Source organism: Aspergillus multicolor (genome assembly GCF_047715735.1).
Source record: "Aspergillus multicolor strain CBS 133.54 unplaced genomic scaffold BDW74scaffold_3, whole genome shotgun sequence".
Classification (NCBI taxonomy): domain Eukaryota; kingdom Fungi; phylum Ascomycota; class Eurotiomycetes; order Eurotiales; family Aspergillaceae; genus Aspergillus; species Aspergillus multicolor.
In genome coordinates, this window is record NW_027395954.1 from 2,166,234 (window position 1) to 2,184,949 (window position 18,716).

An 18,716-nucleotide genomic window follows, 5' to 3' on the forward strand; every position below is an offset into this window, starting at 1 on the left:
CTTGGATGGCAAGAGGAAAGAGCGATGGACGATGGACGAGGTTGCTCTTCCCCAGGCTGTTTGTATGACGAGGAGATCGTGCGGGGTGTCGGCTGCAGCTGACTGGGGGGCTTAGAACGCGGGGAAGCTCTCCGATCAGGCCAATAGGAAAGATGATTAATATACAGGAAACCGAGGTGAGATGCATTGTTTGCTTGGTGGAAGAAGCCTCCAGCTTCCAAATATTCCAGGCTCTTAGGGCTTTTGGGCTTCATCGGGACAGCCGGCCGGACAGCCGACCGGCTCTAGACAATCTACAAGTCCTTGGGTGATGCACCAACGCTCAGCAGCCCAGAGTTCGAAATCGAATGGATAAAGCGGTTCAACTGTTTCATATCGTTCTCATCAAATCGACACAGAAGCGCCCCTGGCTCGGAATTTGGGTTGGAAGTCGCACCAACCGTGTTGCTCAAGGAGGAAGCTCCAATCTGCTGCTGGATGCTGACAATGATTGCATGCGCTAGTGTCCAGTACTCTGGCGCGTACTCGATGAAACCTGTTCGTTTCCATGAGTTTTGCATCGATGTCTGATTATCCGAGGGTGCTTGTATCTTGTCAAGGACTTCATGTTGTTGCCAAATCACCTTCCAGTTCGCAAGGCCCCGTTGAATCGGAGCAACGGCTGCTTCTATTGTTAATGTATTGCGTGCGTGGAACAGTAGAGTATGTATTGCTATGAAGTAGATAAGTCTGTGGTCGGCATCGTGGAGGGTTGACTGCGTACCACTGACGATGATGAAGAGGTTGAGTTTTCCTAGCCCCACGATGTATCCTCTTTCAAGGTCATCAAGTTCACCCTGGCAGATTCTGCTTATGAGACCTGCGATGGCAAGCTGTGAGATAGGCGATGTCGAGTCTCTACCGAAGAGGAAGAGGAAGCACTCTGCTTCGGTTTCGGCTTGGAAACAGGACTCGGGGCAAACAGGAAGAAAGCTTAGTTCTGAGATGGTGATCTTTGGGGGACAGTTGTTGAAGATTACGAACGCAGTGTCTAGCAGAAGGATATACGACAGTGTCCTGGGTTGGATGAGTGTTAGCACACAGTTTGCTAGAATGGTGGCAGATGGTACCTATTAAACTCCTCCTTTGCAACAAAGTCAGCCCAGCATGTATGGTCGCTCTCTTGTTGATAGTCTCTCACCACCGAAAACCCGAGCTCTCTCGCGATCTATCGGAGTCAGTCACTGTGCATGATTGTCAAGGTGAGATATGTACGGCAGTGACCATGCCAAACCGCGCTCTCCGGATCCTCCTCTTACCGATGTCATCACCCTCCCAGTTCTGCAGGAGGCACATCAAGTAAGCTCCTTGCAACGCCTGGACTGCACTTCTGTTATGAACTCGGCGATTAATGCCGTCTTTCTGTATAACATCACAATGGAAATTGTCATCTGCAAATACCAGTTCCTCCGCACTGTTAAACCACAGTTTCGCGGTCTGGGTAATGCTTTCGTCAGGATCGAACATGGAACCAACCAATAACATTGGCAGCAACAAAGTGAGCGGAATTCTGTGTACGTTGAACGTGGGCTTGTGGATGATCGGACAATTGGGATACCAAAATGACCAATAGTAGGCCAGATATCGTCTTATATTCCGCGAGTCGAAGAATTGGTAACAGACACGCTCATTCGCAGGAGACCACCTCAGGGCTATCGGGGTCCCCGGTCCTCGGTGGACCGTAACCCGCTTCAATTGAGAGACCAGCTTGCTGGTGACAGTTGCGAGCGGATCTGACAACAAGCTCGCACAGCTATGAAAAGACTCCGCTGAATGTGGCGTGGCCACGGAATGTATTTCACTCTGTGCACTTAAAAGACATGAAAGATCCAGATAATCGAGAGCCGTTGGGCTCAGCAAGTCGGGCGAGACATCTTCAGATTCCCCTTCTGCGACAGATTCCGCTAGTTGCCGGACCTCATATATGCGCATGCATTCGAACGAGCTGACGAAGCCGGTGACGCTGGTGAATCGCTCAAGAAACCGGAATTTACCGAATGCCAGAGGAGCCTCAGACCAAGGTTCTTGGAGAACAATATCAGGATTCGGACATGTGGCAGCAAAATCGACAATTTCAGTCATCTGGGTACACTCGGCCGGTGGGTCTAAAGGCAAAGCTGCTGGAAGCGAGACTGGTGTCATCGGGCCATGTTCGGCTGACACTCGTCGAGAACAGTTGCTTGCGGGCTGTCGATACGATTGATATAGACACTGTAGGCCTCGATTGCGACAGGTTTCACAGGGTAACTCCAAGTTGCAGGCCTTTTTCAGTCGGGCGCACCGTTCGCACGCTCGCCTCCTGTTCACTCTAGCGCCAGTTGGCACCTTGGGGATGTCGACATGGGCGTCCAGGCGTGCTCTGCATGTACGCCAATGTCTTTGAAGCACGTCACTTATCAATACAGTTAGCTGCGTAGACGTTCGGTTGTTTATGTGACAAGCATACATCCGCTTAAAGGCTCGCGAGCAGAAATTGCAACCGAACGGTCGGTCCTTCTGGTCTGAGGAGAGTGAGCATCTCCTGGTATGAATACAACAAGAGTGAAATACGCACGAGTCAAACGATGGCGTTCCAGATGTTCTAAACGACTAAATGAAGCCGGACATGCCGAACAGTAGTGGCGTGGTTCCGACATATGGGGTAGGGTAGGGTAGGGTAGGGTAGGTACTTTCAAGAGGAGGAGCAAAAAGGACGGGAAAAGTTGGCGGGGCAGATTGGCTAGAGATAGACCGGTCCCTGGCTGGTCTCCAGGCTAATGCGGGGTTAAGCCAGCAGGTTGGGGAATGTGGACCGAGGAAAGAGCCTTCAGGCCTATAATGAGACTCGTCATAGGCGATGATCCGCTCGTCGGAGGTCGCTCCACCCCCGCCTCCGCTCAACAACTCTCTTATGGGGGAGTCCCGACCCAGGAATGGCTGGAGGAGGATGATCAGTCATATATCTGAGACGATGAATGGATGCATCGATGATAAGTCTCCACTCAGGGGGGAGCTATGAAGAACGCCCCCTGCAACGTATAAATCGGCCACGTCTCGCCATTAAGGACGGTCAGTCTATTCTCCTGGTTGCATCAGAACTCAATATTTACCATGTCTCACATACCTACTCCCCGTGTACTCCCCCCGAATACAATGGCTGACGCCTTTGGCCGCTTCATCAACGCCGTTAAGACGGTTGTTGGGACGGAAAACGTCCGCGTCATCACACCAGACACAGAGCTTGTTGACGGCACGTACTACGAGCCTCCCAAGACCCATGACCCCCATCATGTCATCGACCAAGACTACTTTATCGCGTCTGCAGTCGTCGACCCGCGCTCAGTACCGGAAGCCCAGGAGCTCGTCCGTCTAGCCAACGAGTACCAGATCCCGCTCTGGCCGACCAGTATCGGTCGCAATTCTGGTTATGGAGGTGCGGCACCAAGGCTTCGGGGTAGCGTCGTCCTCGACATGGGCAAGCACATGAATCGGGTCCTTGAGGTCAATGTGGACGGTGCTTATGCCGTTGTTGAACCCGGAGTTACATTTGCGGATCTCTACAAGTATTTGGTAGACAATAGGCTGAGCGATAAGTTGTGGATTGATGTATGTTGCACATCGCACGCGATTACGTCTACCAAGCTGATGTCGCGTCTAGGTTCCTGATATTGGCGGTGGCTCTGTGATGGGAAACACTCTAGAGCGTGGCGTTGGATATACTCCATACGGAGGTAAGAGGTCATCAAGCTCGACAGAAACCAATTCATAACATTGTAGACCACTGGATGATGCATTGCGGTATGGAAGTTATACTTCCCTCGGGCGAGCTCATGCGAACTGGAATGGGAGCGCTTCCGCAAAATCCGAAGAAGGGCTCGAAACATGATCATGAAGACGAGGGCAACAAGTGCTGGCAGCTGTTTCCCTACGGATTCGGTCCCTACAATGACGGTCTATTCTCTCAGGGCAATGTCGGCATCTGCACAAAAATGGGTCTATGGGTACGTCTTAGCACTGCGAGACTCATAATGGATGCTGATCGGATCTCAGTTGATGCCGAACCCTGGCGGATACCAGGCGTACATGATCACCCTCCCTAGAGACGAGGATTTACATAAAGCAGTCGAGATCATACGTCCTCTCCGAGTGGTAAATAATCCGTTTCCTTCATTATTCCGAGAGGTTGTTAACGTCGGCCAGCAAATGATTCTCCAGAACGTGCCCACCCTCCGCCATATCCTCATCGACGCCGCTGTCCAAGGCCCAAAGTCTTCATATACATCCAATATTCACAAACCCCTGAACGACGCAGAGATTGACGCCATCGCCAAGAAGCTCAACCTCGGTAGATGGAACTTCTACGGCGCCCTCTACGTAAGCCCTAACCTGCCACCTACCCTGAGCATAATTTGACACTTCACAGGGCCCTGAACCAATTCGCAACCTTCACTGGACTCTGATCAAAGAAGCATTCTCGGCAATTCCCGGCGCAAAGTTCTTCTTCCCAGAGGACACGCAGCAGAATTCTGTCCTGCACACCCGGTCCAAAACCCTACAGGGAATTCCGAACTTTGACGAACTGAAATGGATCGACTGGCTGCCCAACGGAGCCCATCTCTTCTTCTCCCCCATCAGCAAGATCTCCGGCGACGACGCAATGCTCCAGTACGAAGTTACAAAGCGACGAACCCGTGAAGCAGGCCTCGACTTCATCGGCACATTCACCATCGGAATGAGAGAAATGCGTAAGCCCCTTACCCTTCCCCTCCATCCTTGACCCCACACGCCCAACTGACCGTGAACAATAGACCACATCGTCTGCATCGTCTTCGACCGCCAAAACGCCGCGCAGAAAAAGAAAGCCCACTGGCTGATCAAGACGCTGATCGCCGACTGCGCCGAGCACGGTTGGGGTGAGTACCGCACGCACTTGGCGATGATGGACCAGATTGCGGAGACGTACAACTGGAACCATAATGCGCTCATGCGGTTCAATGAGACGGTGAAGAATGCGCTCGATCCGAATGGGATTATGGCGCCTGGCAAGAATGGAGTTTGGCCGAGGGCTTATGATCGGAGGGTTTATAAGCTGTGATGTACATAGGGTTTGTGGCAATTATTGTACTTCGTTTAATGTATCTCCGCTATGCAAAGACCCAAGGCTGGTTATGAGTCCATTCATCTCGCGTTTTTATTTGCTGCATATAACATTGTCCGACATAAAATGAACACCTCTCGCCCTCTAGTAGCCCCCTATGTAACCATAGTCGATAAGTAGCCAATTGTCAATATATCGGGTTCCTAGCAAAAAGGCATAACATCACATTGACAGCCCAGTACTGAGGCACCATAGTTTCTCGGCAACGCAACAACAAACCCCTCCAACCTCCCAACACCCGCCTCTACATCCGTAACAATCCGCCCAAGCACAAACTCACTCTGGAGATACTTATAAACCCCACCAATCTCGATACTCAATTTCGCTACACTCCGTCCATTCTTCCCGATGCCTGTAGCTTGCACATAAAGCGGCCCGTCATCATCGGTTATACCGTACAGGTACGCATCAGACGTCGAAATGACATCGGCCTCTGTTTCATTGAACTGAGAGTAGATTATCGGAGCGACGAAGCCAGATGTGATTGTCCCATTGATGGCGCCGGTTATGGTTCCCGTTGGGATTTGTTCGACTTTGACGGAGAATGTTAGATCGTGTGTCTTGAAAAGCATGAATATTTCGATGGAGTAGGAACGAACCTATACGACCACCACGTGGAACGGCTATCGGGCCTAGCGGTGGCTCAAGCTGGAACTCTGCATTGAAGAGCGGCGTGATAACGTTACCCCCAGTTGGTGCTGGTTGAGGGGCGCATTGACCGATGGTGGCTAGGAGGACCGAGAAGGCGAAGAGCTTGGAGGTGGAGGATTGCATTGCGGTTAGGGTTAGGGTACGTGTTTCCAAGAAGACTGCAATTCTGGGAATGGGGCTTTACAGCTGTTGTGACCATTTGAAAGCGCAATATACTGCTATGGTATCTTGTCGCGATCTTATACTTGAATGATCATGCTAGGTAGACAGATTAGCCCAGTATACAGATCGTGCACAGCCACCTACCCGGGTAAATAAACCATCCGAAATAGACCATCCGGCCGATGCAAAGCAATAACTTTATTGTATCTCGGTGTTGACAGCGCGTAGTGGCAATGCAGCAGATGGACATGTCTACCTGCTCGTTGTCTGCCGAGGACTCTGGGTCTCGTGTTGCTGCATATACAACTCGCAATCTGGACCATTAGACATAAGACCAAGGCAGCCAAGGTATTCCAGGACGCCAGCTGATGGCCGCCAGGGAGATAATCGGCGGATTACCCCCGCAAGCGTGGCGATGTTCTTCCAAGGTTGGTCTGTCTGTTGATCCCTTGCCAGACCGAATGACTGGTCCCGTGGTTTGCCGAGACTGAGCGTCTACCTAGGGTAGGTACGTGGCTGCTCATATGGCACCAACCGTGCTCCAAAACAGTTAGAAACTATTTGCGACCTGACTAGCCGTATATCTAATGGGTACCTGGAGTCGGTATCACCGATCCGACAGCCGAAACTTCAACAGCATCCATTCGGATCGCCCGCCCAGTGGCCAAGTTCATAATGGCTGCATACACCGCATTGGTATGAACACTCTCGCATACCCATTCCATCTCCTCAGAAGTTCCCTAACAATCACCATGTCCATCCCTCCAAACGGCACCGCTTTCCTCCTCAACCCCTCCGCACTCCCAGGGGCCACGCGCTACCCACACGCCCGGATGATCCCACCATCAGAAAAAGCAACAATGTACATTTCCGGCATCGCCCCCGTAACCCCCGATGGCGATCTAGAAGGCGTAAACACAAACGCAGACGGAACATGGAGCGCAGACATCCGCGTCCAAACAGCCGCTGTGCTGAAACGGATCGAAGCCATCATAAAGGGGGCGAGTGATGGGAAGGCAGACCTGCATAATATTGTTGATGCAGTTGTGTATCTGACTGATATCAAGAGTCAGTATCCAGGTATGAATGAGGAGTGGAATAAAGTCTGGAGTGATCGGGAGAGTGCGCCGGCGAGGGCGACGATTGGGGTGAGGGAGTTGCCTGATGAGAGGTTCCTGGTTGAGGTTAAGGCGACGGCTGTTTTTTGAGTGAGATGGGGATATGGACTTGACGGGACATGACCTCGGGAGAATGGGGAATATGGTGGTATTCATGACGTGGTCGGGTCGTCCGATGGGCGTTGAAGGAGTGATTGTATATAACATTCAATGGCACGCTCGCAGCGGGAAAGAGAAGAGAACTTCTGTGGTATTTAAGCGAAGCCTAAATAATTATCGAAGCGATTTAAACCATATAGGGAGGCGATGGAATACTACGAATTATCTAACTTCACTTTCACCAACGACACAACCCTCTCTACCATCCGACTGGCCTACAAAATCCTCAACCCTAAGTCGACCAAGACAGCCCTAATCCCAACATGCTTCCGCGGTCGGATCGACACAACGTTCACTTTCAACACCGGAGCATTGAAAGATTACAGAGTCATCGTGGTCGCGCTCTTCGGGAACGGCGAGTCGTCAAGTCCATCCAACACGCCTAACTTCCCTCAAACAATCGACTACAGGGACTGCGTGCGGGCTCAGCATGCACTCGTAACAGAGCACTTAGGAGTCGAATCCTTGGACGTCGTCCTTGGTTTCTCAATGGGCGGGCAGTGTGCGTACTACTGGACAGCCATGTACCCAGCCATGGTCCGCAACGCAGTGATGATCTGTTCATCAGCAAAGACCAGCTTGCATAATGTTCAGTTTCTGGAGGGTCCGAAAGCTGCTCTGGTCAACTCAGCGGATTATGTCGACGGACGGTTTCGCGTTGGTGACTCGATACCCCTACGCGGGCTACATGCGTTTGGCACGGCGTATTCGGCTTGGTTGACGAGCGCTGAGTGGTTTGAGCAGGAATTATTTCGGTCGCAGGGATATGATGGTCTGGACAATTGGGCGGCACAGGTTGCGAGGAAGAACTACGAAGACTGGCATCCGGATAATTTGCTCGCCATGTTGGGGATGTGGCAGCGCGGGGATATTCGTGTGGTGACCGTTTCAAAGTCGGTCGAGGAGGTCTTGAGCTCTTTGAAAACACGCATCCTGTTGATGCCGTCGACGACCGATCAGTATTTCAAGGTGGAAGCAAGCGAGAAGGAAGGAAGGCATCTGGTGAATGGACAGGTGGCTGCGATTCCGTCGGTCTGGGGTCATCTTGCGGGAAGCGGATGTAATTCCGAGGATAACGATTGGATGGATAAGAGGATTGAAGAGTTCCTGGAGAACTCCTAATGATGTAAATGTTTGGCATCAAAGGAATATATGGTATTCTCCGTCGTACTCCGAGTACATACAGGAACCGACAGATTCGTATAGCAATGCCAGAAGTCGATCCAGGGCACAGGGCCAAATGTAAAACGGATGAGGCCAACGCAGCCTAGGCAATGCGGGGGAAGAGATGCCTACACCATCGGTGCTAATGTTATCAGTTGAATTGCCGGAGGTGGGGAAGTGACAGGGGATAGGGCAGTCTTATCTCTACAGGATTCAATGATAACCAGCACTTCCCCTCATTTGAAGCCCGTCTCGACATTTTCCCCAGGCAAAATCAAACCACCTCACAGTCGCCGAAGTCACTATGTCAGAAACGAGCAACCCCCGAGGCAAAGCTGAAGTGTCATGCCAGCGATGTTATCGCCGCAAGAAGCGCTGCGACAAGATGCTACCTGAGTGCAATGGCTGTCGCAAGGCAAATGTTCCATGCAGCTTCCCACAGGATAGTCTACAAGAGGCTTCGTTCTCGATTGAGTCAGACTGAATCTATACCCCTCTAAGAATGCGTGCTAATGCTGACCTCTCTCCGCGTAGATATGTCCGTGGTCTGGAACGACGGGTCGCGGAACTCGAACAGCAGTTGGCTGCAGCGACGGCAACAATATCGTCACTAGATATACCGAGTACAAGTAACGGGCAGACCGGGAGCGACAGCCTCCCAGGAGTGTCAATACACACAAATACACCACCAACAACAAGGGGTGAAATCGGACATATTCAACCGGTCGCAAACGGAGCACCGGTAAATCGAACACGACGATCCACCTCGCTAGCCGATGGATTGAAGATGCTCTCATTGGAAGCAACGGCAGAAAGATATGTCGGTTCGTCTTCTGGAGTCGCCTTTGCAAAGCTCACCCAAACCGTCTTGCGCCGACTGGCGCCGGACCAGGACGCTTTTGTCTTTGGGGACGGGGACGAAAACGACACAGCAGGACATGAAGCGGAAAACACGTTACCCACAATCGAAGATACACTTGATTTCCTCGACCTGGACATGATGCTAGACTCTCCGCAGCACTTGACGTCGATGCCCGTTGACCCGACTCTGCAAGGAAGCGACAACCCACTGGACCTGCCACAGATGGATGCCGGCCACATCAGCTTCCTTCTCGACTTTTACTTTGCACACTCCCACACATTGTACCCGATTATCCAGCAACAGAGTTTTATTGAGACATTATGGGCCGCTTATGCAGATCCATTATGCGCCCTTACCCTTTCGCCCCTATGGCAGTTTCGCATCTGGATGGTCCTGGCTATTGGATCGACTACGTATTGCTCGGTGACTATGATAGATGAGACGGAGTCGATCCAATTGTTTAACAACGCCATGTCTTATTTCGAGTCTGCAATGGGATGCGGTGATTTAGTACGTGACACGCGTTTATCATAAGCCTTCATAGCGTACTCACGAGCGCTACAGGCTGCCTTGGAGGTTCTGATGCTTCAGGTATCGTATTCTTTTTTCAACAGTGCGGGACCAAGTGAGCGCCTATCCGCATAAACATGTCATCAGGCTGGTGCTAATACTTGCAGATACATGGTTCTTGGTTGGGGTTGCTGCACGCATGGCTATCGGAATGGGGTTACACACCTGTGAAGTCTATGAGACACTTACGCCAGATACCGCCGATTACCAGAAGCGACTGTTCTTCTCACTCTACATGATGGACCGGTACGTCATTACCCCCCCAGGCGGGTCATGCAACTTGCTAACAGATTGTAACAGGGTGGTGTCGTTGGCGCTGGGTCGCCCTTTTGCTATCCAGGATGAAGACATCACTGCTGAGGTAGCTTTACTTATGAATCTCCTGATTCCACAACCAACTGACAGGTTAACAGCCATTTGCCGATACGGATGACGAGAACATCACCCCGACCGGCATCATTGCCACAGTCAAGCTTGGGCCCTCTAGCATGGCAGTGCCGCTGCACATCCTCGAGCTTCGAAGGATAGCGAGCGCCATCGGAACAAGTTTACATAGCGGACAGCACCAGGAACGCAGTGGTTCAGCAACTACACAAGCGACAAAGGAAAGCCTCCATAAGCGCCTTATCCAATGGCGCCGTAGCATGCCCTTCCCGCTACCGGATTCCAAGTCAAAGGTCCCTCATCTGTGCACCAGCTGGTTTGACTTAAACTACTATACCCATCTCATCACCCTGTATCGGCCCTTTGCTGGTCAACTCACGCTCGACTTGAATAGTATACAGATTCTGGCCGAGAGCTCGGGAATGGCGATTCGTGAGGCCAACAATCTCTATCGGCAGCAGCGATTTGCTTTCAATTGGCTCAATTTGATGACCGTATTCAATGCAGCACTGTCACTTATCTATTCCACGACCGCACAGCCAGAAAGCATGCCATTTATGCTCGAGAAAACAAGGGCGATCGAGGATCTGGAGTTGGTGATGGGGTTGCTCGAACAGTTTTGCGGGAAGTTTCCGTCTGCTGGACAGATACAGAACATGGTGCGAACGGTGTTGGAGAGATTGCAGTCGCATTCTGGTGATATACTTACTTCGTAGATAGTCTTATCAGTGGGGTAACTGGGGTGTATCAACGCGGTTGGAGACGCATGCCTTGTTCATCGGACTGTCCGACATACATCATATCATTCACATTTCCAACGATCACCTGTCGAAGATTCAAGTGTATACGTCCGGGTTTATCGGATGTGGATGAAAGATTCTACTACATAAAAACCCATCCATCTGAACTACTGACATTGACAAAACAGAAATCATCGTCAAACCCAAGCCGCCCATCATCACCACCAGCATCACGATGAAGATCGACCACGATATCACGGCACACCTCGCCGCCCTCCCAGCAGGCTATTCAGCCCTCCTCCTCATCCCACTAACCCTCTATCTCATCTACAAATACACCTGGGCAACCGACGTCCCACACATCGCAAACCTCCCCTCCATCCCCGGCGCAATCCCGATATTCGGGCACCTCCTCAAACTCGGCGACGACCACGCAACCGTCTGCGAGCGCTGGTGGCGCGAGTACAACCACTCCGTCTTCCAAATAAAACTCGGCAACACACGCGCAGTCGTCGTGAACTCCTTCTCCGACTGCCGGAAAATGCTCCTCTCACATCAAAACGCCCTCATCGACCGGCCGAAGCTGTATACCTTCCACGGCGTCATCTCCAGTACACAGGGGTACACAATCGGCTCGTCGCCGTGGGACGAGTCGTGTCGCAAGAAGCGCAAGGCTGCGGGGACGGCGCTGGGGAGACCTGCGCTGCGAAACTACTACCCCATGTTTGATCTGGAGAGTTACTGTATCGTGCGCGACTTGTTCCGGGACAGCAAGAATGGAGAAGTCGAGGTTAGTGTCCGGCCGTATTTGCAGCGGTATGCGCTCAACACGACGTTGACGCTCTGCTACGGCATCCGCATGGACGAGGTCTACGACGATCTCCTCCGCGAGATATTGCACGTCGGCTCCGCGATCTCGCTTCTGCGCAGTGCGTCGGAGAATCTGCAAGACTATGTCCCGCTCCTCCGGTACATTCCCAACAACGAGAAGAACGCCCGTTCAAAAGAGCTTCGAGACCGAAGAGACAAGTACCTCGACCTGCTCCTCAACCGGGTGCGGGAGATGATAAAGAAGGGCACAGATAAACCGTGTATTTCCGCTGCGATCCTGAAAGACGAAGAGACGAAGTTATCCGGCGTCGAGGTCTCGAGTATCTGCCTCTCGCTGGTCTCCGGCGGATTCGAGACGATTCCCGGCACTTTGACCTCCGCGATTGGATCCCTTTCGACGCCTGAAGGACAGGTATGGCAGGATCGCGCGTATGAGGATATTAAACGGTACTATCCGGATATCCGCGATGCGTGGACGGCTGCCGTCACCGAGGAGAAAGTCCCGTATGTCAATGCGATTATCAAGGAGGCTGGACGGTACTATACGGTTTCTTCGATGAGTTTGCCCCGCAAGACGGTTACGGAGATTCAGTGGGAGGGCGCCGTCATTCCGGCGGGTACGATGGTGCTGTTCAATGCGCAGGCTGGGAATCATGGTGCGTCTCCTTATACCCAACCCAATACCCCCTTCACCCTTCCTATCATACTTTGATATACTAACAACATTGTGAATTACAGATGCAGACCACTTCGGCTCAACCGCCAACAAATTCAATCCCGAACGCTGGCTGTCCTCTCTCACGCCTCCCACCGAAACACCGGCCCAGGGCCTCGCACATCTAAGTTTCGGCGCCGGATCACGCAACTGCTCCGGGCAGTTCATTGCGTCGCGGCTGCTTTACTGCGCCCTTGTGCGGTTGTTATCCTCATATAAGGTTGTGGCGAGCAAGGATGCGCCCCCGAATACGGACTACGTTGACTATAATGAGATTAAGAGTGCGCTTGTGGCCATTCCGAGGGATTTTAGGGTTAGGCTTGTGCCGAGGGATACGCGGGTTACGGGGGATTGTTTAGCTGCTGCGGAGGAGAGGACGAAGGGGCATTATAGGGAGGAGTAGGATATCTACTAGAACCATGATTCGATCGGGGCAGACGGCTCTGCTGTGGTTGTGGAAGTGGTTGGAGTTGCAGGTGGGGGTTCGGAGGGTCCGATGGGAGGCCGTGAGATCTCGAAGGTAGCAGGGCATATATGTACGAGATCTCCGTTATACCCCTTCCAAACAATTCAAATTTTTTCCATTTGAGAAATATTGCCCGTCATGTCCCTCGGTATTCACAACCTCTTCAGCGTAAAAGGCCGCGTCGCCGTCGTGACGGGCGGGAGCAGCGGGATAGGGCTCATGATCGCAAAGGCACGTCCGTCACTCCGTATCCCTAACACTCGGAACTCATCAATGTAAATTCATAGGGCCTCGTAACAAACGGCGCAAAAGTCTACATCGTCTCCCTCCCCTCCGACCCAATATCTCAAACCGTCTCCGATCTGAACGACCTAGCCACAGAAACGCTCTCCGGCGGGTCAGCCATAGGCTACGCTTGTGATCTGTCCTCAAAGACCGCAATCGCCGAGTTGGCATCGTACATATCGAAAAAAGAAAACGGCAAGCTCGACATCCTCATCTCCAACGCCGGGATCCGACGTGATCCCCCGGTACCATGTAACGTTCTCACTGCGCCGCTCTCCGAACTCCAGGAGTCTATGTTCTCCCGCTCTGAAGAAGACTGGGAAGATACATTCCGAATCAACACGACGGCGCACTATTTCCTCGGCGTAGCATTCCTGCCTCTTCTCGCTGCGGCCGCAGAACAGGATACCGATGACAGCAGAAAAGGATCCGACGACGGCCGCGGCGTCATGCTCCTTACAAGCTCCTGTGCCAGCATGCACAACGTCACGAACGTGGATCTGACCTCTTATGCGGCTAGCAAGGCGGCGACGGATCATCTGGTGAGACTGCTGGCTGTGAAGTTTAGACGGTGGTATGTGCGTGTTGTTGGGGTGAATCCGGGGTGTAAGTCACCTGCATCTTCCTTCTTTGATTTTGTGGTGGAGGAGAGATGGAACTTTGTTAATGTGGGACGGTAGTCGTACCGAGTAATATGAACCCCGTTGGCGACGAGGGGAATATGTTCGCGGGCCTGTTTGATAAGGTTCCTGCGAAGCGGGCGGGGAGGGAGGAGGATCTTGCGGGAACGGTGCTCTATCTTGTTTCGAGGGCTGGGGTGAGTATTGAAATCTTAGAAGGGTGGCTTACCTACCTAGGTACTAGTGGGTTAGGGCTAACTCGGTGGCAGGCGTATGTCGATGGGGTGTCACTCTGTGTGGATGGGGGGAGGGTTTTGGTTGCGAATGGGCAGGAGTGATGGGATGGATGTAAATAACATTGGAAGTCCTCTGGTGTTCCTCAATACCGCAATCTTTACCTCCAATTTTTTTTTTTTTTTCTTTATGTGGGTGGGGTCCATATTGACAGCGGTCATCTCTCCTGGGCGGGTCTTTCTAGCACTGTTATAAGGATATCAACCCTACAAAACATATTGCTGATCTCTACAATGAGCGCTAATTTGGGTTGATGGCGGGTAGGTATCTCTCCATATAATTCAAAAAGCTTGGTTCACAAGCTAGTGATAATCCTTAGTGCAAGATGTGCGTTGGTTGAGTTTTCCAAGTGGTCATTGGCAGACGCTATCATGACTGATAGCGGTGATTACCCGTCTTAGGAAGCTGGATGCGAGGTCAGATTGCCATCATATAGGTGGCCGTGTCAGACCTTTGAGCTAGAACAGTAGCGCAATTTCTTGTTGATAACTTAAATGGGTGTGGAATCTTGCCATCCTGCTCACCAACCAGTGCCCAACCCCAGGCCGTACCCCATTACTACCATACCATATCAGTCCAGTCAGGGAAGATAACCACGCCACCTGCAATGCCAGCAGAACCCCACAGCAAAGCAGCGCCCGAGCATCTTGACGGTCGACTCAGACCCGTCCCGTCCGTCCCAATCTTCACCGCAACAACCCCAGTAACCGAAATCATCCCAGCCCTCATCCGCGCTGGTGGATGCATAATCCGCAACATAATTATTCCTGAAGTCCTCGCCCAAGTCGAAGAGGATACACGCAAATACATCTTCAGCGACACCGAATGGTCGGGCTCCTTCTTCCCCAAGGAAACGCGCCGCGTCTGCGGTCTCGCCGGCAAATCGAGAACATTCATCACACACATCGTCAGCAATACCCTGTTCCAGAGCATAAGCGACCACTTTCTCACATCACGCATAACCTGCTGGATCGGCGACAAGCGCGAAGAACACATATCGCGCCCGCAGCTCAACAACACCGTCGTCTTCTCGATTAACCCCGGGGCATCTGCGCAGCCGCTCCACCGCGACGACATGATTCACCATAATAAGCCTGTTTCTCGGAATCCTGAGGAGTATAAGATCGGCCAAGACACAGGGATTGGCTTCTTCATTGCCGCGAAGAAATCAACAAAGGCTAACGGCGCGACGAGATTCATTCCCGGCTCGCATCTGTGGGACTTAGATACGCCTCCGGCCGAGGAACTGGCGGTCTATGCTGAGATGGTACCCGGCGATGCATTCGTGTTCTTTTCGAGCTGTTACCATGGGGGGTCGGCGAATACGACGCTCGACGAGGAGAGGCTGTTGTATAGCTTCTTTATGACGAAGGGGTATTTGAGGCAGGAGGAGAACCAGTACCTTGCTGCGAGGTGGGAGGATGTGGGGAGTAAATATGATGATGCTACGCTGGAGAGGCTGGGGTATGGGGTTAGTGCGCCGTTTCTGGGGTGGGTGGATTTGAGGCATCCGCTTGAGGCGTTGAGGGGGGGGACGGAATTGAGGGATTTGTATTGATTTTGGATATTTAGCTGATGGTGTTGTACCGTATCGGAGACCTTGCTCGTTTATCACTCCCTAAAACTACTCCGTATAACATTTTGTCTACAAGTCATTCACACATTAGGTATGTCATAGAATGATGCTGGTGATACACTGTTAACCTCCCATAACCACTAGCCCATTTCTGTCGTAGCCAGTCCCAACAGCCAATGGAGGAAGGGGCGAGACGCGCCCTTGTAAGACTGGCACGGAGGCAATACGAGGCCAGTCCCGGCTACCCCTCATAAGCTTCATCCCACCCCCAACCTCCCGTCCACCCGAGAGCAGCTGCCAAATACTGGCATGCTCAGCGGGGTTCACGGCACCCACCATGTCCTTCCGCCCCTCGTCTCCTTCCAATCCAACCCTCCTCAACCTCCCCGCAGAACTAATCCTCACAATCGCCGACACGCTCCCCCTCCCCTCCCTAACCCGCCTCCTCCGCACATGCCGTCAGCTGACGAGCCTCCTGCAACCGCGCCTCTACCGCCGCGCAACAACCTACACCTTCGAAGAATACGGGCGCAAAAAGTCCCCCCTAACCTGGGCCTCCGAGCACGGACGGCTCAGCACCGTACGGAAACTTCTAGACGCGGGCGCAGACGCCACGGCGACGGTCGGCGGATTCTCGGCATTCTACCAGGCACTGAAGGAAGGGCATACTGATGTCGCACGGGTGCTGATTGAGGCGGGGGCGGATCCGCTGCCGAGTACGAGTAACGGGGGTGTGCCGTTATTGTTAGCGGCGCAGCATGGCGATGAGGAGCTCGTCCGCTTACTGCTGGGGATTACGCCGACAAGTACTCCGGTGGAGCGGGCGAACTACGAGCACGCCGTCAGTCGGGCGATATACCACGGGCATATCTGGCTTGTACGGTTCATGCTGGACACTGCGATCAGCTGGCTCGATGTCGCGCGTAACGGGGACATGATCTACCAGGCGGCGAGTAGAGGGAACTGCGAGATGATTCGCTTGCTGGTGGATTACGGGGCCACTGTTGAGCCGTTGCATCGGACGGCGAGACATCCGCTTGTTGTTGCGGCGCAGAACGGGCATAAGGAGGCGGTGCAATTGCTTATGGCGCTTTCGAGGGAGAGGGAAAAAGTAACGCCAGTGGAGCCGGTGGTGAAGGAGGAGAAGGCGCTCGCGGCGCGGCTGGTGGAGAGGTTTGGGCTGGACGTTTCGAGGCCGACGAAGGATGGGATGACGCCGTTGCAGATTGCGCTCGAGGAGTTTAGTCCGCCAGAGGTCATTCATCAGCTGCTGGATCTGGGGGCGGAGCCTAGTGTGCAGGGGAGGGATGGGTCGACGGCATTGCATACGCTGGTGCGGCTGAAGAGGCATGATCTTTTGGAGACGCTTATTGATGGGGCTTCGCTGGCGGCTGCTGATAGCAAGGGGAATACCCCGTTGCTTTTGGCGGTTTTGGTGTTCAATGTTTCCGCTACGTCGCTGTTCATCGAGTGTGGAGCGAGCCTGTCAGCAAGGGACAATCACGGCAGGACAGCGTTGCATATTGCGGCAACGCACTCTTCCGGCGTCATCCTTTCTATGCTCCTCAAAGCAAATGCGGACATTCGTGCCAAAGACAACGCCGGTCGCATTCCATTCCACTACGCCACCCTTGGACCCAACTTGCAGATATTCAAGGCCATTCTAGCCGAGCACATCTCGACTAAAACAGATTTCATGGTGAGGTCGCAGACACGCCGGACGGTGATGGACATGGCCGTCGAATGCGGGAATATCCACCTACTGAACGAGCTGATTGACAAGGGAGTGGACGTCAATACTAACTGGGAAGGCTACTCGCCACTTCATGCGGCCGTCGCGAATCGACACTCCGAAATCGTTCAGCTCCTTCTCTCTCGCGGCGCGGACCCCCTTCGGCTCGACTACTACGGCCAGACACCGTTCGACCTGGCGGCTGGCGATAGATTGATGCTCGACGGGCTAGCGCAATGGTGCAATCTCCCGTATACACGAACAGACCGTGACACACAGCGCGCGATCCTAAAAGACAGCGTCCGCCGATTCGCAGGACGAATAGCAGACGGGCAACCGGACGACTTCTACAAACTCGCGAAATGCTTAGTATATTTGAAAGACGACGACGCCGCCCTCGCGGTATTCCGACAGGCAGCCAAAATGAAGGTGTGCGAAGACGACCTGCGCTATCCCATGAGTTGCGGAGGGTGTCGAAAGCGTCTGAAAAGTCCTGGATTCTCCGATGCCATTGTCCTGGTTTGCCGGAGATGTCATGATCTCGACTTTACCGATTCCTCGCCGTTTTTGGGCTTCTATTCTACCGATGCGGGATTTTCTACTCCAGCCACGAATACCGAGGCTCGGAACGATGAGCTTTGGATTGAGCAGCTGGAAGGGATTATTGTGAAGTACTCCTAGGCGTGCCCTGCGTCGAGCAATGGCACCCCGCAGATTCAATGTTCGTTGGTAAACAAAATTCGGATCAGGAATATCATTTCCATGGTGCAAGTGTCACCTGAGGCAGAGAATTCTTAGTAATTCAAGGCCTCCAACTACCGAAGTCATAAGCCGAACAGGTTTGGATGTATCAAACCTCCAAACGGTAAACGAATTCGGCTATGGATGTTGTTTACAGTACATCTGCTTTTACCTATAAAAACTCCAAAGCATTCTTAGAACTAGAAGAATTTATCACGCTCTTTACCTTCAACATAATCCCTAGTATTCGATCAGTATTCCTAGCTAGTACGGTATTCAAAAGGCATGATAGCAAGGTTTTTATCCTTTAACCTACGGGTAACCTCGCCGCTTCGACCATACTCCGGAGTAAACGCATGGCGGTGGCCTCGTGGGAGTCGTGGCCCGTGACCTCGTGGGCTCGTATATTATCCGGAGGATCAATCTCGCCGACGGGCCGATTCTGCCGCCCCCACGGGCCCGCATCAGCC

General features: G+C 52.7%; 8 protein-coding genes across 8 annotated transcripts; 6 read left to right on the forward strand and 2 right to left on the reverse strand.

Moving 5' to 3' along the window:
- Positions 1-293: 293 nt before the first annotated feature.
- BDW74DRAFT_174739 (fungal specific transcription factor domain-containing protein) lies at positions 294-2,121 on the reverse strand (the record flags this gene model as incomplete). Its single annotated transcript, XM_073728100.1, has 3 exons — positions 294-1,056; positions 1,110-1,207; positions 1,255-2,121. 3 exons carry the CDS (start codon positions 2,119-2,121, stop codon positions 294-296), a joined length of 1,728 nt encoding a protein of 575 aa, XP_073588263.1.
- Positions 2,122-3,062: 941 nt separating this feature from the next.
- Positions 3,063-5,113, forward strand: BDW74DRAFT_187609 (uncharacterized protein; the record flags this gene model as incomplete). The annotated part of the gene is made up of 7 exons (XM_073731521.1): positions 3,063-3,624; positions 3,677-3,749; positions 3,796-4,019; positions 4,069-4,167; positions 4,219-4,392; positions 4,442-4,763; positions 4,827-5,113. Exons 1-7 carry the CDS (start codon positions 3,130-3,132, stop codon positions 5,111-5,113), a joined length of 1,674 nt encoding a protein of 557 aa, XP_073588264.1. The 5' UTR covers positions 3,063-3,129.
- A 206-nt stretch (positions 5,114-5,319) lies between these two features.
- Positions 5,320-5,950, reverse strand: BDW74DRAFT_174741 (uncharacterized protein; the record flags this gene model as incomplete). The annotated part of the gene is made up of 2 exons (XM_073728101.1): positions 5,320-5,708; positions 5,776-5,950. 2 exons carry the CDS (start codon positions 5,948-5,950, stop codon positions 5,320-5,322), a joined length of 564 nt encoding a protein of 187 aa, XP_073588265.1.
- Positions 5,951-6,741: 791 nt separating this feature from the next.
- On the forward strand, positions 6,742-7,197 carry BDW74DRAFT_174742 (RidA family protein; the record flags this gene model as incomplete). The annotated part of the gene is made up of 1 exon (XM_073728102.1): positions 6,742-7,197. The coding sequence occupies one exon, from the start codon at positions 6,742-6,744 to the stop codon at positions 7,195-7,197; it is 456 nt and encodes a 151-aa protein (XP_073588266.1).
- Positions 7,198-7,413: 216 nt separating this feature from the next.
- BDW74DRAFT_174743 (uncharacterized protein) lies at positions 7,414-8,388 on the forward strand (the record flags this gene model as incomplete). The annotated part of the gene is made up of 1 exon (XM_073728103.1): positions 7,414-8,388. The coding sequence occupies one exon, from the start codon at positions 7,414-7,416 to the stop codon at positions 8,386-8,388; it is 975 nt and encodes a 324-aa protein (XP_073588267.1).
- A 2,833-nt stretch (positions 8,389-11,221) lies between these two features.
- BDW74DRAFT_187611 (cytochrome P450) lies at positions 11,222-12,935 on the forward strand (the record flags this gene model as incomplete). Its single annotated transcript, XM_073731522.1, has 2 exons — positions 11,222-12,473; positions 12,556-12,935. The coding sequence occupies 2 exons, from the start codon at positions 11,222-11,224 to the stop codon at positions 12,933-12,935; spliced, it is 1,632 nt and encodes a 543-aa protein (XP_073588268.1).
- A 201-nt stretch (positions 12,936-13,136) lies between these two features.
- On the forward strand, positions 13,137-14,241 carry BDW74DRAFT_174745 (SDR family NAD(P)-dependent oxidoreductase; the record flags this gene model as incomplete). Its single annotated transcript, XM_073728104.1, has 4 exons — positions 13,137-13,187; positions 13,286-13,889; positions 13,964-14,100; positions 14,173-14,241. The coding sequence occupies 4 exons, from the start codon at positions 13,137-13,139 to the stop codon at positions 14,239-14,241; spliced, it is 861 nt and encodes a 286-aa protein (XP_073588269.1).
- A 327-nt stretch (positions 14,242-14,568) lies between these two features.
- Positions 14,569-15,755, forward strand: BDW74DRAFT_187612 (uncharacterized protein; the record flags this gene model as incomplete). The annotated part of the gene is made up of 2 exons (XM_073731523.1): positions 14,569-14,591; positions 14,861-15,755. The coding sequence occupies 2 exons, from the start codon at positions 14,569-14,571 to the stop codon at positions 15,753-15,755; spliced, it is 918 nt and encodes a 305-aa protein (XP_073588270.1).
- Positions 15,756-18,716: the final 2,961 nt, after the last annotated feature.